Source organism: Centruroides vittatus, unplaced genomic scaffold (genome assembly GCF_030686945.1).
Source record: "Centruroides vittatus isolate TY-2023 unplaced genomic scaffold, ASM3068694v2 scaffold_861, whole genome shotgun sequence".
In the NCBI taxonomy this organism is placed as follows: Eukaryota; Metazoa; Arthropoda; class Arachnida; order Scorpiones; family Buthidae; genus Centruroides; species Centruroides vittatus.
The window spans coordinates 3077787-3094833 of record NW_027122718.1 but is presented as its reverse complement, the minus strand read 5'-3'; the positions used below and the strand labels follow the sequence as shown (position 1 = coordinate 3094833).

Genomic DNA, 17047 nt, shown 5'->3' with positions numbered 1-17047 from the left:
GTACTATTGTTACCAAGGGCTGAAGTGCTTGTATGTTTCGGCGCGCAGTCTTCGAAAGAAGAAGAGGAAAGTCCGGCCACGAAAATGGTTTCCATTTGCTGACCGGATGTTGCATTCTAAGACCAAATTCTCGAACAGGAAACGATGTCCGATGAATGCAGATCGGAATTTCCGAAGTTTCTCTCAACGAAGCTCTATAACTTTCGGAGGATACACGAAGATGGAACCTTGAGGGAAACACCCCAGCCAGGGACACAGCCTCGCGGGCAAGAAACCGAGGGTCCTTGTGGCCTGGGTTTAAATATCTTGTGGTATCTCAAATCGTTACTTTATTGGTTATTAATTTCCTTTCTCGGTCCCCGATTAGTCTTTGTTACCAGATTTAATTGGACCAGATCGGTTTCCGAGAAAGACGATGGTTTATTAATACAAATCGACACCGTCTTTCGTTCGGTGTTGAGCGAACCTTGAACTGTACCGTAACTAACATTCCTTTTTTTGTTCGTCTTGTCTTCTAAAGAATTTAATTCCCAAATTTTTCTCTTTTTTACCGCGTGATTTTAATATTAAAATAATTTTATTTTTCCTTTTCCTTTATAATTTAGTTCCCTTAATTTTAATTAATCGCGAAGAACAAGATTCGTTTTTGTTTGGAATTTTGGTTAAAAGAATGTTTTTCATCCCAGCCCAGGGCCTCACATATACGTCAGAGCACATATACGAGGCTGGTATGTTCAGGCTCTACAGATTCGTCCTCACATATTGCGCTGCAGATTCTTCATACTTGTAGCTGACCGAAGTCGTAATTTTATCTGGTCTCGGTAGGCGGCAAGTCTGGAAACGCGGGCAACCTGGGTTCTATTCCTAGTTAAAAGTCGTGAATGTAACGTGACTTTGAGTTTCCTGGGAAATCCTACTGTGTGCGGCCGAGAAATATCTTTTTAGAAAATAGCCGTTTGCAGCCCTGCGACAAAAGGTAACACACGAGGTATCATCAATGTCCCTTGCGCCCTTAGGCACTGTCATACAGGATAGTTCCACAGACCAGCACGCCAGCAGTAGGGCAATGTGCCACTCAGTGCTGTAACGAGGCAGGTGCGACAGCATAGTGTCCAAGACTGAAATATGGTATAAAAGTGATTAGTCTTATGATTCCTGAGGTCATTCATGCTTGCAAAAATGAAAAGGACACAAAACCAGAGCGTAGCTTTTAGATTTTCGAAGAAGTTGCAAGATGTAAGTGGAATAGAACAAGAAAATGGTATTTGAGACTATTTTCGAAAAGAAATGACAAATTTAATGCTCAATACAACGAACTTATATCACCAGTATGGAGGACCAACACAGACATTACTCTAATTATTTCTAAGCACGCGGTTTAAATTATATGGCAAAATACGTTTCAAAATGCGAAAAACTTCTCAATCATACGTCGATCTACTCAGAGAAATAGCTAACAGCTCTAACTCGGAATCAAGTCCAACAACATTAATTAATAAGATAACTTCTACTGTCATCTGTAGCAGAAAAAGATTATTCTTCCGATGAAGTAGCACGTTTGTTAAAGGATTTTCGTTATTTCCAGCAAGTACAACTTTTGTATATTTAAGTCTGAAGGATGAATGAATAAATATAAACCAACAAGGTCATAACGTCTCAATTATTGAGATACAGAAGAGACAGAAGAAATCTCTTTACTTGAATTTTCAAGGACATACAGATACAAAAAAGAGAAATACATTAAAGGAGCAAAAAGAACTGTCGTAAGGATAATTCCTCGGATAACTGCAGGTGTTAGCTTTCAACAGGACGAGGTTTACTACAAAATTCAAGCTACACTACGTCTGCCTCGGAGAGAAAATATAAACGACTGCAAACCCGAATACACGAGTTAGAAAAAATTATTTTTCATGTCAGGTTGAGAAAGAGATCGATGTACCAATTTTTCCCGACGATAATGTTAAAGAGGGCGTCGAATGCGATACGAACTTGTATAACAAGAAGAGGTGGCGAAATGGAAGCTTTGAGATTGGCACCGGTCAATTTAGACTTCCGAGATGGATCAGGAAAGCGCGCTTTCCACCAAGCGTTTGATTGGAATACAGTCGAAGAACGTCGCGCGAACGAAATATTGAAATTCGCGAATAATTGTAAGGAAATTATCGCAGCTCGAGCAGTCACCAGAAAATTCCGGCAACACTACGAGATTAAATCGAGAGCAAGAAACGATATATAATCTCTGCAAAGATCAGCTTCCGAATAGATCTGAAATTAAGCCAGTACTTATTAAGGAGAAAGCCCGCACTAGAAAAAGCACATTAATCGACGTCATAGTAAAATCGGTAAGCAAAACCCTAGCGAACGATAGCATCCGAGTGCCTGCTTCGACAAGTGCTGCAGCCATCAACGTGAATGGTAAAAAAATTCGGTTTTCCAAGAATTCCGATTCGTTCTTTTAAAGAACTGGTTGGAGAATGGCTTCGAAACTTTCGGGTTGCATTAAGTAGTACTCAACACCCGATTTTCCACGGATATTCTATCATCGGGACAACCCTAATATCGAAAATTTACAACAGACGCTGCGAAGCAAAGGGGACGTCGATGAGCCGTTCGGAGGCGTGTTTGCCGGCTTCGGCGATATCCGGCAGTCACCTCCCGCGAAAGACATACCGCTATTTGTAAACCGTAAAGAAGAATTTTCTTCTCCGGGACAAACTGCTTTTATCAATAGTACATTACAAAAAACGTTTCAATTAACTACATTTATAAAAGAAGACACTGTTCGGAAATATATTAGATAGTGTTGCGATCGGGAAACCGAAGCGGCACGAATGGGAGGCATTAATAACAAGAAGGAAGACAATTTTACGTCCATCGGATAAAGAAACATCGAAAGATTCCGTTAGATTATTTCCTAGGAATGAAATGGTTACTTCGAATAATAAATCGTTCCTGGCTAATAGATCGGTCATACGCGCTCAGATTTAGATACGTAGTATTCATCTAGTTACTACAATAACAAAGTGTGTTTCTTCGTGGCTTCATTTATTGCTTTTTTTCTCGACAGATGGCGGTACTACATAACAGAACGCGATACTTCCTGTTTGTGATTATTTTTTAGTTATGTTATTATTATTAATACATTCCACGTTTTCCGTTATTCGGCGTAGCGCTTGCTATCTGCTAGCGGTTATGTGAAATGTTTAACTTCCTGCTGGCGTGTTAGAAGGAACACAACACCTGGCATCCCGCTAATAAAAATGGATCGCGTTTTCGCAGCATCTATTATAAATGTTTTGAGTATTTATTCGGAATCTGTTATAAATTCCAATTTTAGCTTTTCAAAAATGACAACGACGAGCAACAAGACTCGTCTTTAATAGCTGTAATCGATTCCAACGAGGAATATCGGGAAGATAGGTCCAAAATATCTGGCTATGTTCCTGACATAAACTAGTAGTGTTTTGTCGCCGTGCATCATACTTTTCCTATTAGCGACAGTCGTGGCGGTGATCTATCTAACTGCATTCGGGGGAAACATTTTGAATTGAAATCACGTGACTTACAATTTGCGTCGGAACTTCCTATATACTTAATTGGGGCCTCCCGTCCCCGATCTATCCATATCTATCTCAGCTTTTATCCCTGTAACTCCGTTTTAGAGATCGAGGAAGGACAGACAGCAGACGTATAACGGTGGAAATTTATAGGTTCTACAATTTTTTCTAATTGCAGCCCGATAATTTTACTAAAATATTACTATAAAAATTTACAAAAGAATGAAATTTTACGTTTCAAATACTGTATAATACAAGTCATTTAGTTTGCTGGTTGTTCACTTTATTTTCCGTAGTTTTAATTCTTATCGCTCCTTCCTTGTTGCATGCAGATATAAACTGACACTACTGGCGCATCCGATAGTGTATACTTTGTAAACGTTACTTAACTTAAAATAGATTAAATATTTATTATTATTTTAACCATAAAGTTGTTTAAGACAATTTCGCATCTTTTTCTTCGTTATTAGTCAATGATTCGTCACTAGAAAACCGTTGTGCCGAATACCATTGGTCGGAACTAACGAACGAAATATACGATGAACTTTTAGAAACTGGTTGAACGTCTTCGCTTTCCAATTCCGAAACGTATTGTGAATTTTCTTCTTGTAATTGTTCTACTGTCGAATCGTTGTGTTCGGTAATTAATTTTGAATTTTCGTATTCGTCGTTTTCATTTGTCTAAAATGACGTTAATTCGTGTATTTAAAAAACAATATTTTAAATGGAATTAAAAGTATTTTAATATCAAATTCTTGCATTCTGTAGTTAATTTTTATAAAAAGTACAGAATTTATTTATTTTTTGTTGCGAAAACATTAATATAAAAATAAAAATAATATTGAAAATCGCCATTTCTATTACATTCGTTGACGATACACTTATACACAACTGAACTTATCGGTATTATGAATGACTTATTAATAGGAGTTATTAACGCCTCATCCATTCCGCAATGTATGCTCATATGTTCGTAGAATCAGAAGGTTTACAGGCTTCATTTGAGCAGCCCGTGTTATTTGTCGAAAATTAATATTTTTCGACACAATGTAAACTTACCTTAGTAACTTCATTTTTAACGGTATTATTTTTACGGCCAGTGTTTTTGACATTTTCTATTGATACAAATTTTCTTATTTCTTCTGTTATATCATTTGAAAAACCATATTCTTTCTTTTGTTTGTCATTTTCACAACTAAACAGTTGATGTTCCTCTTTTGCCTCGTTCTCTTTCATTTGTTGACTTATTTCTTTACACGGATATGTATTATCTTTATGACATTCATAAATATGAAAATTCGAATGATTGAATTATTTAATATGACCTTTATATGAATTTGAAGAAAATTTTTTACCAGTTTTCTGCTCGAGTAGTGTTTCGACTCTGTTTTCTTTTTCTTTTTTGTTCTTGTAGTGTCCATGTTCGCGATTAAAGGAACAAACTAATTCCTGGGTTCCGAATATAGCCTTTTCTTTAACTGTGTTTTCGTGTAAAAGCTTGGCATTTCTGCAAAGAATTTCTTCTTTCCGTTCGAAAGAGCCCGTTAGTGTCATCGATTCAATTTGTACGATTAATTTTGGTTTATCAATTTTATTAAATACGTTCCCTTCTCAACATTCATCCTCCTTTGTCATTCCGTGTGTACGTGTGTTGAAGAATTCGGGTAAAGGCGAGTGGCTTTCGGACGCGTGTTCTGTTGAATTCGTTTTAATATAATTCGGCATTCTGCGAAAAATTTCATTAAGTTGGAATAAGAATTTCTTTAATGTTTTAATGAAATAATTATACTAGAACATTGTAAAAATATAGAATTGAAATTAAACAAACCTTTTCTCTTTGGTAAATATCTTCTGAAAGAGTGCAATTAAAATTTTCTTGGCACGTTTTTTACTGTTGTTTTTATTATTGCTACCCTGAGGTTTTCCTTTAGCAGTTTCTTTATATATATCCGTAATTATGAACTGCCGTAATCAATTCTTATACGTCCGGAATGGCAAAGTTCGTCTTAACTCTTTGTCTAAAAACAATAGATTAAATGTTATTGTTTGCTTTGTAATAAGAATAACAATTTCATTAAAAGTCCAACGATTGTTACGAGATGAATAATGCATTTTGAATAGAATAAATTGCTGAAAATTAGTATATAACCATATATATAATTTGATATAACTTGAATAATTGTAAATAATTGTTAAGTCTTTTTCAATGAAGCGTTAAAATTTAAAAAGGGTTATCATTTTATAAATCCTCAATATTTTTAAATAAAGCCTTCAAAAAGACTATAAAAGTGGCGAAAGAGCTATTAAGCATATGCAAACATCTAGATTTTCTGGTAGCTTGGTGTCGCTAAAATCTCTCTCGTTGTATGGATAGTATGTTGTTTGTGAGTACGTGGCACAATTTTGATTCAACCTGTTTCAAGCTTAATAACTCTTATGCTTTTTCGTCGAAACTTTCTGAAATTTTGCAAGGAGGTTGTCTATTAGGGGTTTGGAGATGCTATTAAATTCTGATGGTGTTAAAGTCGAGGGAGTGGGGAGATAAAGGGAGTTGTGTATCGTATCTCGAGTAGAGTCGGCGACTATACTCGTTATAACATTTACAATTTTTTTCTATAAAACCCATCCCTGACATCAAAATTAAGCGTTTTGTTATTTTACATCGACTAAAAATATAAAATATTATATTTTAAATAAAATATCCTAACAGATGGCGCCACACGCAGTTTTAAATGTTACCGGGAAAGTTAAGCAACTCGTTGCTGGATTTTTTGAATGATGTCATACCATTGTAATCGATACAAATAATATAAAGTATAATTTAAATTATATAAATGCTTGTCTAGTAAAAATAATTTGTTATATAATATTTTAATTATTAGATATGTTTTATATATTTTTATTCTTATAGAAAAAAGTTATATATAGTTACAAGTTTTCAATTCAAATTAGAATATAGAATAGAATAACAGTACATATTTATACGAGTGATTTTAAGACTGCCTTTTATTAATAAAGTAACATTTTATGTATTCTTTTGTTGACAAATGGTGGCTAAAGGGGCTTCGTACAAACTTTCGACGGGTCTGATGTCATCTTTGGAAAACATTTCTAGTATAGGAGTTGTATGTTTATAATCGATCAATATTAAAAGAAATAAATCATTTTCTAATAACAGTTTATAGATGAAAAGATTCTTCGTTATTTATTGGAAAAATGCACTTTGAACTTAACGCCAGATAATGTATTAAGTTTTACATCGTTGACTTTGAATGTAAACAGTTTCGTATGTTCTCGCTCAGTGTTATACAAATACAGATTTAAGCCATGAATCCAGAAAAGTGCAAATTTTTTGAAGGTAAATGCTAGATTCATATATTAAATTTTAGAGAAAAGTTAATTTACTATCGATAATTGCCTACTTCAGCTTATATTTTCAAAGTATGTGTAGATTTACATTAAGACTTCTCTACTCTCAGGCGTCGTACAAACTATCAATGGCTCCGATGTCGTCTTTGCATCCCTGTATACTAAATATTTATAGTATAAGAGCTGTGTGTTTATATAATAACTATAAATACCCCCTAAATTAATGTGTATTATACATACATATTTAAGATAAAAATTTGATTATTTTAATTTTTATAGTTTCGCCACAAAAAGAATCTCACGGACATGATCAAAAAGGTGTTTTGCATACACACGGAGATCACGGACATACACACGATCACATGGAAAATCCCGGCAGCTACATACAAAGAGAGAAACCTAAAATTAGGAGCGATTGGAATTTGGTAAAAATATGATTTATATTAAGAATTATCTTTTCAATATACTTTTTAAACGCTTTTATTTATTAGGGGCACGACCCCACCACATTCCCCGAAACCCGATAAATACTGTATAAACAAATGTAGAATTTAATCACGACGTGTATCTAGATGCACTTTAAGGGTGGCGGGGGACGGTGGGGACGGTGGGGACGGATTCACTCGCGGTGCGGATCACGGTGATCTTTAAATTATATTAAAATTATTCTAAATTTGTCTAACTCAGCGCGCATTTACCGTGGGAATTGGAGGACCCGTAGGTTCTGGAAAAACTGCTTTAGTTCTCGCTCTTTGCAAATATTTCAGAGAAGATTACAATATCTGTGTTGTGACAAACGATATATTTACAAGGTAAACTTTAAATTTTATAGTATATATTCATCTTAAATACAGTAAAACCTGTTCAAAACGGAAACAATATTCGCTACCGCGCGATTCCGCTTTACACAGGTTTTATTGTATATAGGCCTATATAATGAATATATATTTATATAAAAATATTTAATGATTATTTTTATAGGGAAGATTGGGAATTTTTAATGAAGAATAAGGCTCTACCAGAAGAAAAACTTCGCTCGGTAGAAACGGGAGGATGTCCACACGCAGCAATCAGAGAAGTAAAATATAAATAAAATATATTATTTGATTTATTATCTTAAAAACTTATGATTAATTTGAATAAATGTTAAAATTTTTAGGATTATTCGGTCAACTTGGAAACTATTAAAGATCTAACGAAGATATTTATGCCTCAGTTTATTCTCTTAGAATCTGGAGGAGATAATTTAGCTGCAAATTTTAGTCGAGAATTAGCCGATTACATTATTTATGTCATCGACGTGTCGGGTATACGCTATTCTACATTTAATTTTCAGAAAAAAATGACTGCAATAAACCTACAATTTTTAATAATTGTATTAATTAATCGAAGGTGGTGATAAAATTCCTCGTAAAGGCGGTCCGGGAATTACCGAAAGCGACTTATTGGTCATTAATAAAACCGATTTGGCAGAAGCAGTAGGAGCCGATTTAAACGTAAATTCAGTTTGAATTCTGTTCAGTAGAATAATATTTGTTATAAAAAAACTTATTTTAATGTAGGTGATGATTTCTGATGCAGCAGCCATGAGAGAGGATGGTCCTACTTTGTTTACACAAGCCAGACATAATATTGGAATTGAAGAAGTAGCTAAACATATTTTAGATTCTTATTATTCAGCCAAAAATAATTGATTCTATAAATTTACTTACTCATTATAAAAATGTATAAAAATATAATTAATTAAATAATCTCATTATGTAATATTATTAATACAGAAATAACAATTATAATAATTTTTTTTTTAAAAGCTTTTATTATTCGTGTTTTTCAAATTGGGATTGGAGATGGCGAGGGGACCCGCAGTATATTTATGTGCTGTATATATGTATATAATATGTATACATATATACGTAATGTTTATCGGGTTTCGGAGTGGGGAGGATGATTAGTGAAGGACCACTTCTAAAACACAAGTAACATACATCAGGCTCTGTTATATATAAGAGGTAAGTATAGCGATTGGTCAAAAAATGACCCCCCCCCAAAATTTTTACATTTTTGGACCCTGGAAACGTCCAGAAATGCAAAAAAAATTTGGAGTTTTTTCTGTATGCGTGGATGTTATTATGTGTGAGGAGGACGATTTTGTTCACTCTGTTTCAAGCTTTAATAACTCCTGTGCTTTTTGTCGAAAAATTCTGAAATTTTTCAGGGAGGTTTGTTTATTAAGGGGATTGATGCTATTAAATTTTGGTGGTTAAAGGTCGAGGGGATGAGGAGATAAAGGAGGTCGTGTGTATCTCGAATAGGATAGAACTTAATGACGATTTTACTCGTTATTAGCATTTACAATTTCTATAAAATTCTTCCCTACCCTCAAAATTAAACTTTTTGCTATTTTATAATAATTAAAAATATAAAAAAATTAATAATAAAATATCATAACAGACGGCGCTACACACTCAGTTTTAAATGTCGCCGGGAAAGTTAAGCAACTCAGTTCCCGGATTTTTTTTTAATTAATAAATTTAATAGTTGCGAATCATAGAACCTGAACTTTAAACGTAATTCTAAATGTATAGATTTTAAATTAAGAAGTAATATTTAAAAAAAAAATACTTCTTAAATTAAAAATTATGTATGAAAATAATCATTGATATTTTCTTTTATTTGTAGTAAGGAATTAAGATTTATACCGAATGCAAACTCCGTGATTTTAAATAATTCAGGTCAAAGGTCATTCCCCTCTCCGACACTCGCTGGCCGATCCTATTATAGATCAGACTCGGCCGTAATGAGTAAAATTGAGGCCAGACGTATAGTTCATTGTGAGGTGGTTTCTGCAAGAAGAAAATCAATTTAGTCTATTAACCTTCTTTCCGTTTCTGCACTGACCAGGGAATAGATGACAAAAATCTATTTTTGGCATAATTGGAACTCGGGCCATGGTGATGCAAGCGCTAACAGTTTCGTCACTGTGTGGATATTAGCCATTATTTAATATAATATTATACAATTTAAATATATATATATATCTTATATAAAACAATGGTGACAACAATGCACGCTTCTTTAGGTCTACAAAGAAGAAAAATTTTAAATGAAAAACTGAAATTAATAAAATTTCCGAAACATTTTAAAATATTAATGAACCGAAAACAAGAATGTTACTTAATACTATTCCACTTTAAAGTATTGTTAGACCCCCCCAAGTAATTTGCTGATATATGAAATTGTGAATTAATCATCGAGGCAGAAGAGAATTGAATCGACGTGGTGGTCAAAAAAAGTTACTCCACAAGTCATTTAATTTATCTGTGATGTTATTACAAGAATGATGTAATAAAATTTCTGGATACTCTCTGATAAATATTGAGCTTTCTCGTGATATGAAATTAAGAATTGCTTGTCGTTCCAATCAAGGACAAAACCTAAAGCAATTTATCAGTTTCGATAATTTGTTAGGAAAGTTTTTAAACGCCATTCAAATATAATATCACCGGTTTTAAGTCTTCTTTTACTAACTATCCTTACCCGTTACGTTTTGTTACCAAGTTTTAGACACCACATGGGAATTTCGCGCTTGATATGCTTCCCACCGTTATTAAAATCAAGCATTTCTGTAAAACAGATCCGCATTATTCGTACTTCCCTCCAAGGCAAGGCTAATTTCCTAGACGAAAGTTAGCGTGTTTATGTTACATACCGGTATATATTTCAGTGATATCTTTATCTGTAATCTGTATCTGTTAAATTTAAATTGTTGCCGTTATTCCTTTTTTATTAAAAGTTCTGTTAGAGCGCTTTCAACAGAGTATATTTAGTAAAGAGCTTCTACCTATGTAACTATTTTAAAAAGCAAGAACTTGCTGTGTTGTAATTGATCAAAATACTTAACATAAAAAAAAAAATTAGGTTAATGTTACCTATGGTTCCAAGATGGTGGCTCGTCTGATTCCAGCAAGGAAACGGTGGGACGCACGTTCTAACCTAACCTAACCTATTCTAATAATTTTGTTGGTAATAATTACGGTAATTTATTAGAATAGGTTAGGTTAGGTTAGAACGTGCGTTCCCACTGTTTCCCTTCTTCTATTTGCTGGAATCAGAGACGAGCCGCCATCTTGGAACCATAGGTAACATTAACCAAAAATTATTTGAGAATCTTCAGAACGCCCTGTTACAATCTGTCACGTGTTCCCCGCCTATTATGACCTCATTTTATGTTTTGTATTTTCGAGTCCTATGTGTTATTACAACATATCAACGATCAAAATTCTAAGGAACCAAATTGAAGAAGGTTGAAGACTTAATTATAATATTTAAGTTTATCCTTCGAAAGTACTATTCTGAGATAAAATTGTAAAAGTATTTTACATAAAAATGAAATAAATAAGTTCAATATATAAAACGTGTATTAATAAGCAACATATATGCAAAATACGTACAGTCAGACCGTCAAACCTTCGTACGACGGTCAATAAAAACGGCCGATGTTTGCGCATTTTATATAGGCAAAAAATGGCAATTTCGGGACCCCTTTATAAGAAAATATTTTCCCAAAAAAGTCCGTCGAAGAAGTCAACACCGTAGGCCTACTCGGAGTCCCCTAATTCAAATTCGACCGGGCCCCACGAAGCTATAACGCACCAATGATGGATTTCGTATGCATTTTTGCTTAATAAAATGGCCGCTGTTTACAGGTGGCCGTTACAAGAGGTTCGACCGAATTAATTCTTTTTGTTTTTTTATTATGATACGTAACAAAATCTTTTGTAAATTTTAATAAAAGGGCTATTAACACATTTTCGGATATTTAAAAATAAATATTTTGTATTTTCTCACAGTTTTTTTTATAATAAAAAAATTCAGAAAAATATAAATTTCCATTTTATAAAAGAATATTAAAGTGTTTTGCAATACGAAAAAAATGAAAGTCAAAATAAGGTTTATGGAGATGATAAAATTCGTAGAAGTAATCATTTCCTTCGAGAAGAATTTTTAGACAATAAAACTATTACTAAATTTTTTAAAAGGAAAACTATAATATATAAAATTTCATTTAATTCTAAAATTATAGTTTTTATTATTATTTTTAATGAGAATATTTTATTGCTGTTATTGTATTTTATATATGTTAAGGTTATGTATTATTTCTCTATGTATTGGTTCCTAAAAATTTAAAATTAATACATTACGATAAATTAATTTTTATTTGTTTTCTTAACGACAGATGGCGCCACTATAGTTATTTCATTTGTTCTGTTAAAAAAACAATGAAAATTATATGAAAAACAAGTAAAATTTCGCCAATTTAATTTAATTTTAATTAATATAATTCTTGTTGAAAATAAGAGAAAATTTTAATTACACGAATAAGTATTTTTAAATGAAAATCACGTTTGAATATTGTATAAAAATTAAAAGGCTTAATTCAATTGAAATATTTGTAATTAAAAGTATAAAATCTCTTTAATTGATAACATAAGAATGATATTTTTAAAGCAGGATATTCTATAAAGTTTTCTCGTATTCTAACCTTTAAATGCCGTTGGAAGAATTATTCACCGTAGAAAAATGTTGATGATAGCATTTTACTTTTATATACTAAACAAAAATTATTAAATTCGTGTGGCAAGACACATAAATTTAAATTGTTCGCAGTAAATAGATTGCCAGTAGTTACAATGTACAGTACAGTAGTAAACAAGGATAAGAAAAACACTACAAATTTGTAAGTGGAAATAAAATTCTTTAATAGGATTAAGCTCTTTCGTGTTTATGTTGGCACCGGTCTATCCACCCATAAAACGTGAATTTCTTAATTAAAAGCGCGCTAGAGGGCCGTTTTTAAGGACGAGTTCGGCCAGACCCATAACGGGGAGGTCGGTGACAACAGTACAAATACAGTTCAATATGGATGAACCCGTTGTACAAATATATAGAATGAATCCAGCAACAGTATAAAGGAGTGTAAGGCAGAGAAGCCGTTGTGGCCCACCATGTTTAGATTGCATCCTATGAACACATCGTTTAGGTAACGTTTGTACGGCACTATATTATTTATGAATTTGGGGATGAAGTTTTGTTCTTAATTCCTGAAAATCAGTGAGCATTTCTCCACTACAGGGCTCTGATTTATGGATCTTCGCATTGTTGAAAAGGTTATGTTGTTCTTGCTATAAGTTACTAAGTAAAAATGTCGTGCCCCAATTTATGCAAACCTTTTTTATATTTTGAAAATTCAGTATACACAGTATTCATTTTCTTATATACATACCTAACGTTCACGGACACCTAGAGGGGGGAGAAATTGAGCGAATTACCCCGAGTCCCGAGGAAGTAGGGGCCCTATACAATATTCTTCGTTTTCTTCTTTATATTATGTTGTAGGGTCCTGTTTTGCTCTAGGCCCCCATTACTCTTGTTAATATAAAAAATGCATACTTATGATACGGGAACATTTTCTGCCGCCATCAAATATTTTTTAAGTGTAAGTTTTATAAATAAAATGAATTTTATTATTTTGTTAATAGTTTTATGTTAAAGGTATCGATTAAGGCCCACCCCACGTAGCAGCTTCTTTGTTTTCTTTTAAATTATTTACATAAAACCTGTATAAAGGATGTAAATATATTGTGGCACATTTCTCGTCATTGCCAGATTATATTTTCTCTAATAATGACTTTGAAGATTAAATTTTTTGGTACCGTGTTTCAGGGAAGCTTATTTTCATACACATATATTTTTTATTTTATGTGTTTATTTTTCTTCTTTGTAATTTTCTGCAGGTATTTCTGATTAGGAAGTTTAATTATAGCCTCTCGGCACGTCCTCACTCTCAGCAGCTTTCTATGTACCAATTTTTCTTGTACGGCTTTATTAATATAAGCATGACCTCGACACTTTTTTTAATTCTTTGTTTATTAAAAACTTATTTCATATCAATAATGACTTTTAATTAACGTTTTTAATTAATTAAAGATTATAATTTACACGCTTTTAAGCTTTTAAGTATAGGCCTATGAGATTTAATTTCAGATTTTAATCAGAGTTTATCTAGGCCCTATAAAGTTACTATTTACTCGTATCAAATTATCATTTAATGTATAAAAATAATTATATTTTGATCTAAATAACGTAATTTTATGAATATTATTTATATTTTGATATAAATAGAAATATTATTAAGACAATAATAATTCATATGAGCGTGTTTTTTTATAGACATTTATTGTATATTATTTTGCACAGTTTGAAATCTTCTATGTAAATATTCAAGATTTCTCAATAGAAAACAGATATATTAAAACCTGTGTAAACCGGACTCTCACGGTATCCGGTTTGGCAGGTTTTCATTTCGAACGGGATTTTTTAAGACGGAAAATCGCTACTAAGGGCAATTTTTTTATTTATTTCATTTAAAATATATGCTCTCCACCTCAAATTAGTAGTGGCTTGCCCCTGTACATCATACTTTTCTTTAACAATAGAGTCGTGCCGGTCATCTGACACCTTTCGGGGGGGAAAATTTTTGAATTGAAGTAGGGTGGAGTCATCTTCCACCCCTTAGAAGCAGAAGAAATATAGTAATAATAAATGATTTACATATACATATTTTATTATATTACACTGTTAATATTGAACAATAATTAAATTCGATTAACACAGGCAAATTTTAATTGCAAATTAATCTGTCGTTAAACGATTTTCAGTATCTCGGCTATCGATCAATCGCTTCGTCTATCGAAATAGATACTAACGATCAAAGATTTATCACGAACTAACTTAATTAAATTATACAATGACACGAGAGATTATCAATTAAGATTATTATTAAGAAAAAAAAAGAAGTAATGAATCTTATTGGAGAATTTGCCTTTATAAGTATACCAGCTGCTCGATTTTCTCGGGCATTTGAGGAAATGGGATTGATGAGGTTGGGTTGGGAGGGTGATACAATGATCTGAGTAACTTAAAATGTACATTTACAATAATAAAACTGCAAAACGCAAAAGATTACTCTGGCTTAAGCTAAGGGGAGAGTGGGGATGGGGACCCCCACAGTATTTTTTTCTAGGATGTCGAAAAATATTCACGTCAAATTTGGTGCGGATACGTTGAACGGTTTAGAAGCCTTTACCTAGCGGTATTCAGTGGATAAAACCACTGAATACCGATCGTGAGTTCTATACACTCTCGTGTTTCTAACACCTAAATAGGAGTCAATTTCCCATGGAAAGTCCATCCGGGAGGCATCTCCTCAGCAGATCGCCCACGTGTTGTGTTGCCGTATACAAATGAACCAAACATAGATATTTTGACTTTTATATAGGCCTACACAGAGGTAAACACATATACGTGTACGTTGTTGGTGAAGATTCAAGAAGATTTTCCATGACTTTTTATTGCAAACTATAGGAATCACTATCTAATGTTAGATTGAAAAAATATATATATAAATACATCTACTAATACTTGAGTACTAATTGTTTATATTTTAATAATATCAAGGATTTTTGAATATTATTTGGCGTATTCTACAACCTTTCTAAACTCATCAGCAAGTTTAAAATCACACTAGAGATTAGCGATTAGAGATTAAAATAAATGACTTGTATTAAATATATATAGAGTGTGAGTATTATTTAAAGTTACGATGCTTGGATTCGTCTCGTACTTCATTTTTTATCGGATCCCTGACATTTTGATTATATTTCGGTTATATTAGATTCGAGAATTTATTGAATTGGATCGTCGAGATAAGGCAGATTAAGGATATTGAATATAAAGCCTGTTTTTGACCACACTGTATTTATAATAGATCGGTAGGATCAAAATATTGAAACTTTCAGGAAATCCAAGTGCCAAATTAACTGTCTTCCTGTAGTCTCTACCTGAATTATTATTGATCGAATGGTGTAGCAGACTATATTGAATGGGATAAGACAGGAGTGTATTGAATGGGATAAACACGAGATAAATATATTGGATATAAGGTAGGAGTGTATTGGATAAGGTAAGGTAGGGTAAATATCGCATAGAAAGGAAGGATTTTCTATGCAATACTAACTCCTATTGTGCTACACACGCAAAAATAGCCCGGATAACTGCACAAGTTCAACCTCGGGTCCGGTATGAATCCGCGACTCGATCCGATTCGGTGGTTTTATCCACTCGGCCATTGACGAGAGTATATAGAACCACAAAACTATTATAATCGTGAACTGTATCGATCGAACATATACTAATAAGACGGATAAAGAATTACATAAACTAAAAATCTGACCACAACAGTCAATAAGAAGATATTTTCCTATGATAGATTGCGTGGGGCCTATTGGTGAGGGCCCCAGGAAATTATCACACAGATAAATATTGATATTCAATTTCTGAAATAATGTTTAATCGAGAATTTAGGAAATTATTACAAAATAAAGAATTAATTACGTATGTTTTAATATTAGGAAAACCCCATATAATAGTTAGAAACATTAATTAAAAATGAATAGAGATTGTGATTTAAAAATGCGGTCATGTTGTAATAACTATGATAAAGCATTTTGTTAGTAAAGTTAAAAATTATTATTATTATTTTTACTCTTTATTAATAAATTTTCAACATTTTCGCTGGTTTTCCTTACATTTTGTGCTCCGGATTTACTAATTAGTAGTTTGAAAAGTTGTGAATTATGCAGGATAATATCGAAATTATAATTTAACTGTAAACTAAAAGCTATTTTAAATTTTTAAATATTTTTCTAGAACATTAATTGAATATATTTATAACATATTATATACAGTGTGGCTATAAAATCGCCTGCCAGATGGGAAAAGAGGACACATTGCAAATTACAGACTTTAATAAAGTCTGTGAGACGGTCAGGTTGAGACTAGTGCGAGCACGGAGTGTACCGTGTTCTCACTACACCGAACGCCAGTGTCGATGAGTATTGTGGTGGGCGTATACACCACAATACTCATCAACGTTCGGTATTGTCGAGCACTCGAATACAGTGTTGCACACGATGCAAGACTCCGCATCACCTCGGCAAGAGTTGTAAAGAATGGTAACAAGTCGTAATAAAAACAGTGATTGTCTCCATTTAGAAAGCCCT

General features: G+C 32.9%; 1 protein-coding gene across 1 annotated transcript; it reads left to right on the top strand.

Moving 5' to 3' along the window:
• Positions 1-6688: 6688 nt before the first annotated feature.
• On the top strand, positions 6689-8620 carry LOC136989953 (urease accessory protein UreG-like). The gene is made up of 7 exons (XM_067288260.1): positions 6689-6915; positions 7206-7351; positions 7614-7738; positions 7908-8004; positions 8086-8233; positions 8319-8422; positions 8489-8620. The coding sequence occupies exons 1-7, from the start codon at positions 6885-6887 to the stop codon at positions 8618-8620; spliced, it is 783 nt and encodes a 260-aa protein (XP_067144361.1). The 5' UTR covers positions 6689-6884.
• Positions 8621-17047: the final 8427 nt, after the last annotated feature.

Bases quoted from the DNA above. Each gene is read 5' to 3' on its own strand.
- LOC136989953 (XM_067288260.1), top strand. From the start codon at position 6,885: ATGAATCCAGAAAAGTGCAAATTTTTTGAAG. The intron at 6,916-7,205 runs GTAAATGCTAGA...TAATTTTTATAG, and splicing joins AAAGTGCAAATTTTTTGAAG to TTTCGCCACAAAAAGAATCT. The intron at 8,234-8,318 runs GTATACGCTATT...AATTAATCGAAG, and splicing joins TTATGTCATCGACGTGTCGG to GTGGTGATAAAATTCCTCGT.